Source organism: Ochotona princeps, chromosome 1 (genome assembly GCF_030435755.1).
Source record: "Ochotona princeps isolate mOchPri1 chromosome 1, mOchPri1.hap1, whole genome shotgun sequence".
Taxonomy (NCBI): domain Eukaryota; kingdom Metazoa; phylum Chordata; class Mammalia; order Lagomorpha; family Ochotonidae; genus Ochotona; species Ochotona princeps.
The window spans coordinates 27643563-27660600 of NC_080832.1; the positions used below are offsets into that span (position 1 = coordinate 27643563).

At 40.8% G+C, this 17038-nt stretch overlaps 1 protein-coding gene across 2 annotated transcripts in view; it reads right to left on the bottom strand.

Moving 5' to 3' along the window:
* The window catches only part of PDE7B (phosphodiesterase 7B), a 361787-nt gene that overhangs the window by 90184 nt on the left and 254565 nt on the right, over positions 1-17038 (bottom strand). For both annotated transcript variants that reach the window (XM_004587262.2, XM_058672140.1), the window contains one exon: positions 1224-1307. In XM_004587262.2, the coding sequence (XP_004587319.1) occupies positions 1224-1307 (84 nt within the window). The remainder of the gene's footprint in view (positions 1-1223; positions 1308-17038) is intronic.

Here is a 17038-nt window from a genome sequence, read left to right on the forward strand (position 1 = left end):
CTTCATGGAACCACTTGTCTGACATCTAGAAATCCACTGGATCTAGATACTGTCGAAGGTGTGACTTCTGTGGGCATCTGAACCAGACCATTCAAGATCATTAGGAGAGGACAGAGAAAGTATGGCAGCTCCTCTAGACTTTATCCAGTATTGCACTGGTCAATTTTTGGTCTTCAAAAAATTGTTTCTGGGGTTTCGATGGGGAAGATGATCTTTAGTATGTAAAGAGTTACTTCAAGTCTCTGTTTTCCTGAAAGAGCTAATGAAATAGATCCTGTCTATCAATAAGGAAGGTAAACAAGCCAATAGGAAAACAAAGCTGCTGACCTTTCAAGGATTTAGGGATCAGAAAGAGAAAGTTTTAATTTCTCCTAGTAATTTCCAGGGGTCAAGATAAATCAAATGGCCCAATTACTGAGCTTGTGTATGAGGAAGGAACAAAATGCTCTATGGGTGTAATCCAGTGCTTTGAAATTCACAGATAAGAGCTGATGGAACCAAACATCACATCCTTGTAGCACATTGAGAAATTGACCTTCTTTCTCTCCTACTTCTTCCTACAAATCCAAGACGAAGGATGATCATGATACTCAGACAATCCAAAATCTGGAGATATGACTGGTCACTGATTTGGGTTTCAGTAGGAATTTAAGATCAAGGAAGTAATGAAGTTTGAGAAAAAATTCCCAGAAGAGGGCAAGGAGGGAAAAGGTTGAAGTAAATGAATTTCTGAGATGGCCAGAGGGAGGAAAAGGCTAGGGTGCACCAAAGTACTCAGCCATGTGGAACAGTTTGCCAAATGTGAAAGAGCAGGCCTCAAGGATTAAGAGTAGATGGAGAGGTGAGAATGAATGAATGAATAAGGACAAATGTGGAGTAAGTTACTCTATGGGCTTTTAAAATAAAATCTGATTTAGTCTAACCCTGGCTAAAGGGAGAGAATACTTTCCGAAAAATGAAGCAACAGCATAGATTTTTTTTCAGATTTATATTTGCAGATTTATATTTACATGATCTCTCACTAAAGCTCTGAGAGGTAGGGCAGGGCCAGAGTTTACTTCACTAGTGAGGAAATTGAAAGACAAAGGTTCAAGTTCCAGTTGGGAGGATAGAGACGAAGGAAGGAAGGCCGACCTCGGAAGGTTTTGAAGTTCAGAAGGAAATGATTTTTTTTTTTTTTGAAGAAAACATTTGTTCCTTTCCAGGTATGCTGGATTACTCACTGTTAAGTAGGCGGAAGTCAATGAATGGGTAGGAGCCGCGGCGTTCGGCAGGAACCCCTGTCTGACCCCTTAGTCGTACATCTCCTAGAAAACAGAAAACCCAAACATTTGAAAACATTGCCAAGTATACTTACTTTTTCTCTGCAAATCCCCTTAACCAGTTATTCCAACGGAATCAACACTAAATGTCAGGAGAATACAAGGCTTCCCTTCTATCTCACTGCAGAGAATACCATGTGTGGGGGGTTGTTTAATGAAGCTGAGGGTAATGAACTTGGCAACGCTAGAACCAATGTGTCTTGTATTTGCCTGGTGGATGGATCTGTGAAAATTACAGTGATTTACCACGTTTCCACAGTCTTTTTTTTTATTATTTAACTTCATTAATTACATTGTATTATGTGACACAGTTACATAGATACTTGGGTTCTCCCACCCCTCCCCAAACCCTCCCACCATGGTGGATTCCTCCACCTTGTTGCATAACCACAGCTCAAGTTCAGTTGAGATTCCCCCATTGCAAGCATACACCAAACATAGAGTCCAGCATCTTATTGTCCAGTCAAGTTCAACGTCTTCTTAGGTAGACCCTCTCTGGTCTGAAGACAGAGCTAGCAGAGTATTATCCCAGTCAATTGAAAGCTCCATCATACTATCAGCAAAAATTTACATCATTATGGAATTAATTGACACAGTAATGAGTAACCAACATGTTGAAAGTAAATACGAGTTCCCAGCCACCTTCTGTGACCACCTCACCTACACTTCAATTTAGTTTATACACAACATATAACATTCAAAACATAACATGTTATACATAACATCATATCATCTTAAATTAAGGCAAACATGTGGTATTTAACCTTTTGTGATTGGCTCATTTCCCTTAGCATTATGGTTTCCAGTTTGGCCCATTTGGCCACAAAGAACTGCATTTTGTTTTTTTTAATAGCTGAGTAGTATTCCATGGAGTAGATGAACCATAGCTTTCTTATCCAATCCTCTGTTGATGGGCATTTTGGTTGCTTCCCTGTTTTTGCAATTACTGATTGTGCTGCTATGAGCATAGGAGTGCATGTTGGTTTCTCATAAAACAATTGTTCTGGATATATTCCTAGGAGTGCTATTGCTGGATCATACGGTATGTTGAATTTGAGTTGTTTGAATATTCTCCATACTGATTTCCATAGAGGCTGTACCAGCCTGCAGCCCCACCAGCAGTGGAGTAGGGATCCCTTTTCCCCGCAACCTCGCCAACAAGTGTTGTTGGTGCTTTTATTCATGTGGGCCAGTCTTACTGGCGTTAGGTGGTACCTCATTGATGTTTTAATTTGGATTTCCCTTATTGCCAGGGAAATGCTCAAGTTTCCACAGTCTTTTATTATACCTCCCAGGGATATGGAGAATAAATGCAAGTGGTATGTTGGGATTGTAGCTTCTGTTCTAAGAACATCTAGTGATACCCGAAGTGTCATCTCTTGTTCCCAGCACAGTTGTTTTCTGATTGTGTCCATCTTTCTTTTCCTCAGGTTGGCATTAATCTACTTTACTATCTGGCTCAAAGGTTAACCAGCTTTAAGGTGTTTCAGACACTTAGTAAGTAGTAGACAGTTTGCAGACTTTCTAGTGTTTATTTACTTGCAAGTTTCTCTTGTGACATTTTCCTTTTTTGGTATGTGTCCTTCCTTCATGATCCAGGAAGATAAGGAAATATATCAGGAGACTATCAATTTTTTTTTATTAATTACATTGCATTTTGTGACACAGTTTCATAGGCTCTGGGATTCCCCCAACCCCTCCCCGTGCCCTCCCCCCATGGTGGATTCCTCCACCTTGTTGTAGTATTACAGATCAAATTCAGTTGAGATTCTTTCAGACTATCAATTTTAGAGTAAGATAGACTTTGGAGAAACTTGGCACTCTACTTGCTGTCTGTGACACTCCGGGACATTTATTTTTCTCGCTCTTCGTTAACTCACTCATAAAATGAAAATATGACTCACATCAAAGGGGCATTGTTAGAGAGCTTAAAACGATACCTGAAACTTGACCATGCATATTGCGCTATTCGCATTTTCTCCAGTTGCTATGGTAGATGGTAGGTGCATGTCCATATAATATGGAGAAGAGAGCGAGAGAAGGACATGAGCCCGGACATTTTTGAGTCAGAGAAGGTGTCAGATCCAGGAACACTGATTTCGGGAACATTGGGTCAGCTCTCACAAACCAGATCTTTCTAGACCTAGGATAACTCTGGGATCACTATGTAGGAGCAGCTAGGAGGAACAGTCTTCTCTATTCCCTTCCACATCCTTAGTATTCACCCACCCTGAGTAAACTTTCCATCCAATACAATCCATGCAATTGCCAGTGCTCAAAATGTCCTTCCATGGATAAGTCTTGAGTTTACATGGAGTTACAAATGCAAACTATGAACTCTTGGGTTATTCCCAGCTTTGAATTTCATTGTTAAAAATGCTTTGTGTAATCTATTTTTGCCTTGCAATATAGATACTAAAAGAGTTACAACTTATGAAATGAAAGACTTAAAGCAAAGTAGGAAGAGGAAGAAGGAGTGGAAAATGTTTTTTTAAAAGGATGAATACAAGGTGGTCATTCGGAGTAGTGGTTAAGATGCTGCTTAGGACACCCACATTGCCTATTGGGGAGCCTGGCTTCAAGTCCTGGCTCCACATGCAATTTCAGCTTTCTGCTAATTGCACATCCAGGAAAGCTTCAGGTTATGCCTCAAGTACCTGGATCCTTGTCATCCAGTTGGGATACCTGGATGGAACTACCACTGCTAGGTTTGGCTTTGCCTAGTCCTTGTTGTTATAGGCACATAGAGAATGAACCACTGGATATAAGATCCCTCTTTGACTAGCTATCTCTGTCTCTCTCCCATGCCTTTAAATAAATAAATAAAAATAATTTAAAAATACAAATATGATCTGATATCACAAAAGAGGCTGCTTTGGCTATTCCATGGGTAGATGATTAACAGTTACAGGAAAGTGACCGAGAACAATTGAAGGATTTGCTTGAACTCTCTGTGTTTACAACATTCTAGAGTTTATAAAGCACTATCCGAAACATCGCTGTGTAGTTATCTTCTTGTTTATCTCCTTGGATCTTCACAATATCCTTGTGAGGAGAACCAGTACTATTCTCTTTATTGTAAAAATGAAAAATACTGGCTCAAGGAAGAATGGCTGGGAAGGATCGTTACTCACCCTGTGATCCCTGCTATGGGCTCAGACCGCTTCAGGGCACTTGGTAAGTATCTGCTGACTTGACTTGGGTTTTCTGAATTTACAGCACTTTAAGTTTACAAGTAGCAGGAAGAGTGGTCACATCTAGCTGGTTAGATTGCGTGGGCAGAGTTCTCTCCTCTATGTCATTGGTTTCCGATTTTACAGAATATATAGATCTGTTGTTGGTTTTTAAATGTTTTTTTTTTTTTTAAAATATATTTGAAACTCAGAGTTACAGAAGGGAGTGGGGAGAGATCTCCATTTTGTTGGTTAATCACCCACAATGACCAAAATTGGGCCAGGCTGAAGCCAGGAGCTAGGAGCTTCATTCAGGTGTCCTACACAGATGGAAGGGGTCAAAACACTTGGGCTATCTTCTTCTGATTTTTCAAGGCCATTAACAGGGAGCTGAATCAGAGGTGGAGTGCTGAGACATGAATTAGCACTCATATAGCACGCTGGCATCACAAGCAGTCACTTTGCCCGCTATGCCACAGCACCAGCCCCTAAATATGGTTTTAAAATATAAAACAAACAACTGCAACTGTATTTGGTGCAGCAGTTAAGTTGCTGTTTGATACATTTGCATCAAATTTGCATACATTTGCTGGACTCCCTAGGTTGAAGTTCTTACTTGCTTTTGATGCAGCTTCCTCCAAAGGAGGCAGCAAGTGATAGCTAAAATAGTTGGATTTCAGCCACCCAAAGGGGAAACCTGGATTGAATTCCCGGCTCCTGGCTTTGGCTTGGTCCAATCCTTTCTGTTATGTGCATTTGAGGAGTGGATGGTAACAGAATATCTCTGTGTCCATTTTTTGTCTCTTTCTTTCTCTTCCTTTTAAATAAATGAAATAAATAAGAATTCAAAAGAGGAAGATAAAAGAAAGGAAGAGAAAAACCAAAACCAAAAGAACATTAGACGCTCATGTGGTAGAAACTGTACCAGTAAGAAGAGTATGAAAATGACACATCAGTTGTGCAGCGTTGACTTCAAATGCATTAATATTTTGGAATGACAGTAAGCTAGACAGTACTTAAAATACTATCTCTTGATGAGTCTGTCTGTATCAAGCATACAAAATTGGCTGGATTGTACATTTGTTGACCTGCTATTACAGTCCCATGTGCTTCTTGTAGTGCAGAATTCACTTCTCCATTAGTGTTTTCATCTCAATGTTCTCCTGACATGAAATCTCCCTTGTGTCTGCCTGAAAGTCCAGCGCAGAGGAGGCCAAGCAACGTGGAAAGCCGTTGATGCAGGGAAGCTGAGGCGCCCGCAGCACGTGGCAGAAAGGTGAAAGGGAGGGCAGTGCACAGGCAATCAGGGACCGCTGTGCTGGGAAAACTGGGGTCTGCCATCCATAACCACTTTGAAGTTGACTTTCCTAATACTGAAATTGCATAGTCACAGCACTTTTAGAAAGTCTTCAGTATGACTGAAATACAAAGATACTCAACATCTTCAATCTGAGCATTAATGCAGTCCACTGAACGTTGTAAGCATGTGTCTCTATCCGAACACATAAGTTTTGCTCTCCTTGCTTCAACAGGCACTGTCTGAAATTAAATTGTTTCAGTATGCCGGTGACAAGAGAGAAACAGCATAATAACAACAGCCCTTGCAGGAACAGACGCTGCTGCGCCGTTGTCCAAAGACAGAGTAAGTGGTGTCCTGCTGAGCTGCTGTTACTGGCCTTTGGGCTGCTGCAATCATCTATTGACCTAAGGCCTTATATCCAAGCTAAAGAATTATTTTGACTATTCATTAAGGCCTTGTTTAGCTTCAGCAGCTTTTTTTTTCTTCCTGGCAAAGGAAAGGTGCCGTGGAAGCTGGGTAGGAAGCGTTGACAGCTCGAAGTCATGTCCTTGGTCTGTTCTTATTGTGTTCCAAACGGAAACAAACAGCAGGAGAATTCTTATTTTGAAAGGGCTGCTTCTCCTTTGCCCCCTTCGGGCTGGAAACATAACACGTTGGCATCGGCTCTGAAGGCTGCAAGCCCAGCAGAGAGCTGAGCTGATGTGCTCTAGGAGCCAAGGCCCCGAGTCAGCCCCTCAGCCTCCCTGGGGACTTGGTTCCCGGATGGACCTCTTGCCCACTTGGCCTCTCACATGGCCCCTGTTTAATAAGAGCTTGTGCTGGGGAGCAGACATTTATGTGGCTTCTTATGTAACTGGCAAAGAGGGTGGAGACTCTGACAGCTATGACAACTTACAGTGGCTATGACACAGGTCTGTAAGACAAGAAACAGATTATGGCCTCAATCCTGGGGTGTCAACGTCAATCCAAGGTGGGAGAAAGGTGTGAAAAAGGGGCAGGGCAGTGGCTACCTTGATCTTATTGCATCTTTGGTGGACAAAGATCCTAAATGAGGCTGTTGCAGTAGACAGGTTTGAGGCAGCCTGTACTAGAGACACTTAGGAGGGGCACTGCTTCTGAACAAGAGGGAAATCATGATGGTAGGACATGAAAGCACAGACCAGCCCCCAGGTGGAGGGAAAGAAGCCCAGTGCTTTCTTTTTTTTTAAATTTTTTAAAAGATTTTATTTATTTTTATTGGAAAGGCAGATATACAGAGAGGAGGAGAGACAGAGAGGAAGATCTTCCGTCCGATGATTCACTCCCCAAGTGAGCACAACGGCCAGTGCTGCGCCGATTCGAAGCCAGGAACCTGGAACCTCTTCCAGGTCTCCCACACAGGTGCAGGAACCCAAATCTTTGGGCCATCCTCAACTGCTTTCCCAGGCCACAAGCAGGGAGCTGGATGGGAAGTGGAGCTGCCGGGATTAGAACCGGCACCCATATGGGGATTCCGGCGCGTTCAGGGCGAGGACTTTAGCCACTAGGCCACACTGCCGGGCCCCCCATTGCTTTCTTTTAGAACTTTTGGAGAACATGCCACTGCTACCTCTGGCAAAGAGATGACATAGACAGTTCACGGTGCCAGTTCTCCAATCAGAGCTCTCCTCATACTGCTCTGTTTTAGCAGGATACTTTGCTTGTCTTGATAGAGCTAAGTGAGTGATTTCTCCCAGGATGTGTATCCTGCTTAGCAAAGGGGAGGCCAGCTGTGCAATTTAATCATGCCACAGATTTACGGGAGCGCACAAGCAGTCAGTTTAGATCTGTCTGAATGCTAGGATCTTATGCAAGAGACTCCAGTTGGCTGATCAGAACCAAGGTTCAGTCTCCACTTTCTTGAGTGGGGCATAGCCCATCTGGTCAGTGAGGGCTGTGACTGAACTGGCTAAATTGAGGCTTCCCACCCACGGATTGGTTTGTTTCACTCACTGCTTTCTTAGCTGTTGTTGAGGGAGCTTTGTGTATAGGAAAGAGATAATCTACAAGTACTTAGTTGCCCATAAACCTACTGTTGAGAAAAAGAGCAAAGAAGGGTGTTTTTTTTTTTGCATGTGAAAGTGAGTTATTTCATTCTTATCTTAAAAATATCTTCAACTTTATATAAAACCCAGAGACAAGAGAAATTGTACCAAATAATCCTTTGCTGCCTTAGTTTAGAATTCTTAAATATTTTGTGACAAAGTGCTGCAAAGGAAAGTATGTAAGCAGCAGCGTATTTATTTTCTAGAGCAGGTGAGACAGGTGTTCACTCCGAATGGTCCCAGCAGGAGCTATCCTTATTTTTCAGTCTGATAGGTTTTCAGAGGAAAAATGAGAGAAAAAAAAATAAGTTTCAATCACCAGGAACACAGGAGTCTAATAAAAGATATTGAACAAGAAGCAGCAGGAATGCCTATGGAGAATTCCAAGAAGCTGTAAAAGAACTTAAAAGAACACAAAGAACAAGTCCACTTACAAAGATCAAGAAGGGGGAAAATAACCCAGAGTCAACTTTGGAACCAAGTGACTATGGTAACCTTACTGCAGCAACTGAAATGTTTAGTTCCAGAATGTCCCCCTAGTCCAGCTTCTTGTTGCTTTACAAATGCATTTTAGAGACAGACTGTGCTTAGGACAGTGTCTAGCACATACCAGGCACTCAAAAGCAATGGTTATTCTGATTCATGGTGGTTCTTCTGCTGTTCCTGAGTTCCTTTCTCCATGACAGTTGATTTCATTGAGAAAGGTTTTCTGCATCAAGAACTTTTCGAATGGCTTCCTATGCATGTGATCCTTTAGCTAAGTGTGCGCAGTATCTTCTGTGCACAGAGAGCCTGTCAGTGACCAAACTGATTGAAAGCCAGGTAGCTTTATATGAGGCTATTCACAGTTTCCTTTGACTTTCCCCAGACATGTTTCTTCTCTCACTGATGAGTTTGCAAGGGTCAGCTAAAATGAGGACCAAACGTAGGTCCTTAGGAATTCAAAACATCTGTCCTGGTGGGAACCAAGTACTTCCAATGGGGCAAGTTAGGGAAACCTGGACTCTGCTGGAGATACCGGCATCATGCAGCGCTGTAGGTATGTCAGCAAAGGGGGAAGTTCTAGGGCATGCTCAGAAGGGAACCTTGACTAATTCAGTGCATTCCATAGACACTCATGCAAAACTTTATGCAAAAATGTTGATGAGTATCTGTGGCAAATAGTAACACAGAAGTCCACATGGTGTTATCTTGGCATTCAGATAATTAATAATCCAGAAGAGTGATGTAAGTCAGTCAGTACATCTAAGGGAGTCTATGTTTTAACAATACTGGGATATTTAGGATGGACTCCTTCTCTCAGAAGGATTATGAAACTTTATGATTTTATATGGAAAGAAAACTTGGAAATATTTGGGTGTTTACTGCTCCCTAGTAACTCTATAAAATGTTTTGAGGAGACTTGAAAGAGAGACATTTACTGTTAATTTTTTCTATTTAATATAGTTTTACATTTAAAAGTTTTCATAAGGAGAATGTAGATGGGGAGGGTAGAAGGAGAAATTTCTGAGCCTACAGAACTGTATCATGAAAAAATATAATACAAGTCTTCATGGTTTGGAAAAATGGTTAAAAGTATGGTTTGGGTTCTTAAACCAAATTTTCAATAAACACATTTCTGTGAGGACAGCCAAATGAATGGAATTAGCAAAACTTTGTTCAGCAACCATCACTGTTAAGAAGATATGGCCTTTGTATCTCTTGATTGCATTACCTTTTTGGAAAGGATACTATATAAAAGGAAACACAGAGAAGGAGACAGAAAGAAGAGATAAGAGAAAAAAGGGGAAGAGGAGAGAGAAGAGGCTGTAAAACAAATGGATATGAGAATGAAAGACGAATCAGGAAAACAGGAGAGGAAAAAGGAAAATTCCTAAATTTCTGTCTTGCATAATTGAGTGGTTGGTTTTACCAATTACAGTAAAAGGGAGTTTTCAAAGAGGAGTTATCTTATTGCATTTATTTGATACATCATATTTGATATAAATAATAATTATGACATATGATATATCATGGCCAGAAATTATAATGGTGAGGAAGTTTAGAAGGGGCCTTAGCATCATGGAGTTTACAATCTCTTGGAGGGCACAATGCAGCAATCTTGTGATGCATGAAAGTAAAGGTGCAACCTTGGCTGGTGGAACCAAAGGAGGCCTAGTGTGGTGTGAGTTGTAATGCCCTTCTCCTTGCCAAAGAGATTGTTGTCATTATCCAATAAGATGTGGGATCTGATAAATGAACAAGCTCTATGTGCCAGCTTGCCCTGGTAGGTCCTGATTTATGCCTGTTATCTTGCTGAGTGTTACATTAAGACTAGTGTCCTTTTCACACTCGTAAGTATTGCAGTTTGGGTCATACATTATGCAATTGCACTCAGTAAGCCAATGCAAGCAGATAAGGTGTATGCTTAAAGCTCCCGTGGCAGGAGGCTGGCATACCTAAGAGACTGTGTAACAATGCTAAGTGTATGACAGCAAAGAGAATGGAGTGAGTGAGCTGGAAAAAGGTGCAAAAGGAAGTTGCAGAGGTGTCAGGACTTTGTAGGATAGGCTGGGGAGGGTGACTTTAATCTAAGGAGATTAGGGAGCCATGGCATGAGCTCAGCAGTGAGATGATGCATTCATATTTGCACACTTTTTAGAAGTACAACCTTGTGTGCAGCATGGAGAATGGATTGAAGGGGGCAAGGAAAATATAGGCACGTTTATGATACCAACCAAGTTTCAACACTGCTGAAAAATTTCTTGGATTTGAAAAAAATTTTTTGAACTTGGTATAAGCAGAGAGAAGAGTTTCTATGTATTGTTTGTTTTCTTGTGCTTCTGAACTTACTGATTCTGGCTGGGAACAAGGAGGAACTTGCCAAAATACTGCCAGAAAAGATGTTGCTGGTCATTGATAGCAAATATTCAGAGTCCCACGAGATAGTCTGTTCTCGAGCGACATCCACACCAAGTTTGCTGACCAGAGCCAACCATGAGCCTGCCACACTCGTGACTGGAGCCTGCTCAGGATCAGCATGGCACCAGAGATTTTTTTCATGCTCCAAGGGTTCTTCATTTTTGTTTGTTTGTTTCTCAGAAGGAAAACAGATGGCAAAAACTGGAGTCAGCAGAGAAATGGTTGAATTGATTATATTATATCCGTGTCAGAGAGTGTTATGTGGTTCTAAAAAATAGTAACCTCTGTTTAAACAGTAATAGATCATATTTATTGAGCTTTTGCTGTGAGTGTTGATATCTGTCTTCCGTGTTCATGCTTCAGTCCTCTCAGTAACTCCCGGAGAAGCACTGTTATCAATGTGAATTGCTGGAGTTAAATTACTTCACCCAAATGACAAGGCATGAGTGTAAAGCCTGGATTGACTCTGTAGTGGGTTTCCTCAGCAAATGTGGTATGATCTCTGTTTAGAGATGTCTTGGCCAAAACCATGATCTCCTGTTTAGGGAGGGTGAATATCATATAGCTGATAAAAACTAAAACTTCCCAAGTGTGTTCACCTGGCTCTAGTCCACCTTCCATTTTGTTAAGCAGGGATAGTGGTACCTGGCACCTGCCCCAAGCACCCTACAGGAGGGGGAATCAAATGGGGGTTCATGGCTGAAAGCACTTTGCCAATCACTTTATAATAAAGTTTTATTATGAATAATATTCTCATTGGTCTTCCCTTACAAACATTATAGAACTTATTTTCTATATTCCATATCACAGTTATGTTTTATATATCTTATAAATAATATTGTTATGAAAGTCTTGATCAGTGCTAAAAGGGTGTTTAAAGGAAGGACCGTTTTTCTTTCCTACACAAATGCTATGTGAACTAAAGGGTATTATAATCATATATATATAAATAATTAGATGTGCTTGTGAAACATGGAGGCTTAGCTCATCCTTTTTAAATATTAGATATTTCAGATTCTTCAGTGTGTTACTGTGTACTGTGAATATCAAGAAGGTAAGATTATTTAACATTTCTCAAACCCATTTTTCCATGAAGCATGTTTTCCAAATATCTGAAATAACCATTTCCAAATATCTGAAACAGCTTTTTTGGGGGGAAATAATTTGGTATGTATTATTTCATACGGAGTGTGTGTGTGTGTGTGGGGGGGGTTGCTTAGAATAAAATCTCACTCCTATAAGGAGTTTAACAGTTCCCATGTCTCTGGTGCCATCACGCCTTATATCCTTGTCCTGGATGACTTAATATGTACTCTGGTTCTAATTGCTTTTTGGGGCCTCGGGCCAACTGGATGTTTGTTCATTTATTCCACAAATATGTTTTTGAGTGCCTAGTATTTGCCAGCCCCCTGGAATACAGCAGGGAACAAAACAGATAAAAGACACCTGCTCTGGTGGAGCTGAGATGCTAGAGGGGAAAACAGACAATAAAATCAATAATTGCCTCCTCTTGGGAACTAATCTAAGTGCTGTGGGTGTGATAAAGGGGTGAGGGAGAGTTGTGTGGACTCCAATGTGCCTGGTGATCTCAGGTTGTAGTGCAAACGGGGCAGGATCTGGGAAAGCCACCCTGAAGAGACTCAGGGTAAAGACTTGAATCAAGTGTGGGAGATGCCACGAGAATATCCCACCCCGGAGAACAGTATTTTGGACTTAGGGAGCAACCAGTATAAGACCACAAGGAACATTTCTGGTCTGTTCTAGAAACAGCAAAGAGGGTGGCAATGTTGGAGCAGAAGAGATTTGGTGGTGGGGAAAGGGGATGAATGGGAAGATGTGAGGCCAGAGACATAATAAGGGTGTGTGTGGGTGGAGGGTGGAGGGTGGGAAGAGATAGGTGAGGTCTTGTATGTTCTTCCATGATTCACAATGAAACTGAAGCCCCATTGTGGGTAGTCAGAATGGGGCCTGTGGTGCTCTCATGAGCAAGGTGAGTGCTTTTAGAGGAGGAAGGGATCTGCTTGACCGTAGAGCCATGTGAGGACACAATGGGCACCACCTTAAGAGGCAGAGAGCTGACCCTTGACCTTGGACTATCCTGCCTGCAGAACCATGAGCAGTAACCATGAGTTTATTCCTTAGCCAGCTAAAGGCATAGGTAACACCAGTTTGAACACACTAGGCAGGCAATTTAGGGACTTGGAGAAGAATAGAAGACACAGAAGCATTTGGAATGAGAACGACACACTCTGACTAATGTTTTTAAAGGGTCACACTGGCTGCTGCAATACTTGAGTGGACTACTGAGGCATTTTCGTAAGTCATAGATCCCCAAATGAAATACGTCTTTTCCTGTAAGTCAGATCCTGTCTCACTTTTCCCATCCCAGCTTTGGCACAGCCATCAGTCAGCAAGGCCTGTTACTTTGTCTTCTCTGGGGTCACCTGTTGCTGAACACAGAGATGATTTTCTCATCCAGTAGAATAACTGACACTTTCTTATGGCCTGTGGGGCCAGGGACATCTGGGACAGGGCGCTAAGTCACCATAACCTTCTCCAGACGATATACGGAAGACAGAAAATGGATCATGGCACAATGCACTTAGGCCTCCTGATTCACACAAATTGCCCATCCAGTTTATAAGGTCATAACACACAAACACACATTCTACAAACAATGCCTGGATTAACTGGATGGATACAACTTGTAAAGATGTCTTTTAGAATTTTCCATCCTAATTAAACTTTATAGCCATTTAGAATTTATTTTGCTGGAAACATATACATCCCACTTTTTGAAATTAATGCCCAGGGTTGACTCTGTTCTCTGAGAATTGTACAGTATCACTTCCATCTTTGGGACAACTGATCCCACAGACATTGGTCTTCATGCCCAAACTCAATTGCATGATTTTAATCTGCTCAGATTGGAGAACTGGAAGTGAAAGATGAGTCCAAATATATTGAAATGATTACTTTAGACATGTTTAATAAGTGACAGTGTTTGTTCCCAGTGTTTGTTGAGTATCTGTTGTAAATCTATTGTATTTATTGATTATTATAGTAGGGGATTACTGTGGCTTTGAATGCCTTAATACAATGAAAATCATCGTCTTTGTACAAGCAGTTGCTATGAGGGGGGCAATTTCTTTCAGCACTAATTGCTTAGTTTTTCAAATCTGGTATGCTGCTGCTGCTGGCTCTACTCCTGTGTGTATAATTGCAACTGTTGGTTGGATTTATATACAGTACACAAATTCTTCCACATTGAGCACAAACTTGGTACTCTGGTTGTTTATCATTCTAGACATTCAAATTTCTACCGTCTGTATCTCTTTAGTACTTTCCTGCTCTTGTACTCTACAGCACATATATAAGATAACATTTGATTCTTCAAATGATTACAAATATTTAATTTCTCATGTCCAGGATTTTTTTAGATTCAGTCATGGGTTATAGTAGGCTTCCCAGCTAGCCGAGAACCTAGGTTTAGTATTACAGCGTGCTAGAAACCCATTCACAGAACATTGTCTGGGAAACTCTAACCTGTACAATTAACATAACATTATTTGGAAACAGCCCTCCAAACAATTTCATCATGTGTTTGGTTTATTACAATATATAATTCCTGAGCTCAATGTACCTCTTAGAATCATGGGATCAACTTTCCGAGTCTTGCTACTCACCACTTGCAGCTGGGTAAGATGGGGTCAAATTTATGGAAAGAGTGAGTAGGAAAAGGGGGCCGTCATTTCAAACAAATGCTGTCATTTCTCTGGACTGACATGAAGTGAATTATAAACCAATAAACTTTTATACACCTTTTGCCTCCCAATCACAGGATTCAGCAGTTGTCAACTTGCAATCAGAATAATTGCTGTTACTTTTCTTTTTATTACATTTTCAAACTGTCAGGATTTTACCCTATTGGCTCAGGAAGGGAGGAAGAAAGAAACTAGGCTGACATCCAACTCTCCTACATGACCACCTTTATTTTGTCCTTATCTGTCAACTACTCTGATTTAATTGGTTTGGAATGCCTGTACATTTTCATATTCTTAGGGTTTTCCATAAGGAGACATAATTTTTTTAGTTTCTTTTAATTTTTATTTTTTATGATACAGTTCCATAGGCTTAAGAATTTCCCGTAAATAGGGAGACATTATTGGGAAGCACTTCAGTGCTTGTCACCAAACATGCATGTGAAAGGGGACACCTCAAGGAACCATCATGCAACAATATAGGAGACAAGAGGCAAAGGCAAATATTTACAATAGGCATTTTCTTTGACACTTGTGAATTTCGTCAAAACACCTACATTCGGCACTATTTTTGTTGAGCTGGGACAAACAAAATACCTATTGATCTTTACTTTCTCAAAAGGAAAAGTTAGTAGACATTTAGAGCCCACAATGCATATAGGTTGGGCAGAAAGGGCCAGATATAAAGCACAGACATAGGTGGTGGAGTGATATGTTTGCTAAGGAACAAATTTGAGACCAAGACAGGGGAGGTTGGGTCATCAGTGATAATAGAGAGAAACATTTTTGACCCAGCAAGGAGAAGCTTGATGGCTGAGAAAAGACTTAAGGCACCCCATGCATGGCCAAGTTTAGCCTTTGCGACTTCTCGTAGATTGGTCAAATCAGAGTTGAGGAAAGACTTTAGCAACAGAAATCTGTTTTTGCACTCAAAGCTTAATGATAGTACAAATAATGAAAACACTACCATGACAAAGTATTTACTAAGAGCACAATGTGTAGGCACATTTAATATAATTTATTACAGGGATGATACAATTCAAATTTTGAAGAAAAATCCAAGTGATGACTAGAAGCTTAGCTTGATTATCATAACATTTGTGAGGCTGTATCATATCCCCCCAAACTCAACAAATGACACAAATTTTCCAACAAGAAAGTTCAGTTTTGTAGCCAACCTTAAGCGACAACTGATCACCAACTTCATAGATTTCTCCCTGAGTCACAGAGATCACCCCCTAAACCCAGATACTCCACACAAGTTCAGCTTTTTCCACAACACTGTGAAGTGAGTAGAGCTACCTCTTCCAACGGCAGGATGTTTCCAATAATATAAAACAATCACTTTTTGGTCATTCAAGGCTCACATAATTATAAGACTTGGGATTAGTTTAAAAAATCTCAGCCAATGTCTTGCAATATCACAGAAGGCCACACAGTCACTAGCTATCAAAGTGCATATCACTGAGATAGGCAATTTGGAAAGACAGATGGTTTTGGAAGGGATTAAATGCCTGTGATTGAACAGATTACATGTAACTCCTACCAGATTGCTGGAGGAGCCTTGTCTCTGGGGCTGGGGTCTGACCTAATGGTTAAGACATCAGTTAGGACGTCCCTGTTTCACACTGGAGTACCTGAGTTTGATACATAGTTCTGGTTCCTGACTCTCACTGGCCTCCAATGCAGACCCTGTGAGGCAGCAGCGATGGCAAAAGAAACTGAATTTGTGTCACTCACATTGGCTACCTAGACTGAGTTCCAAGTACCTGGCTCTTGGCTTTGGCTAGACCCATATCAGCCATCGTAGCCATTTGGGCTGTGAACCAGTGAATGGGAGCTCATTCTCACTTTTGCCCCTATATTTCTATCCCTGACTTTCAAAAAAGTAAATAAATAGCATTTTTAAAAGCACCTTTTCTGAACACTAGAGAGAGAAAATGAGAAAGAGAGAGAAAACTAGAAACACACGAACATTTAGAATGTAAGTCTTGAGGGTAAGAGTTTTGCTTAAATGTGACAAATGTGTATCATAAATCTAAAATGTTCAATAAATATTTGGTTATCTTATTTTATCCAAGTGTATTTTTTCCCACTTGGGAATATGCCCTATATAAAAATGCATAAAATATTCATTTTGGCAAGCTAATTTCCATTCACTTCTTGTTTTTTTTTTCCAGCACTCAGAAAGTCTACAACAGTGTCAATGTAACATTCTGATTATGTTTTTCAACTCCCCCGTTCATTTACTTGGCTTCATACATAAATCATATTCAAAAGATGGCCCCAAAGAAAATAGGCTGGGTACCAGGGTCATCAAGGGAACAATTGCATCTTTCTCTGCAAAAGGAGCCGGGGAAATGGACCAAATTGCAGGAGGTAGACACACTTATTTGTAGTCTTCTCTTTTCTCCATTTTTAATAGCATGGAACCACTTATTTATTGACTGCTTGAAATAAACTAAAATAGAAGAACTTTGTAAGCTCTCTCCTCTCTGGTAAGAGCTACCTGGTACCA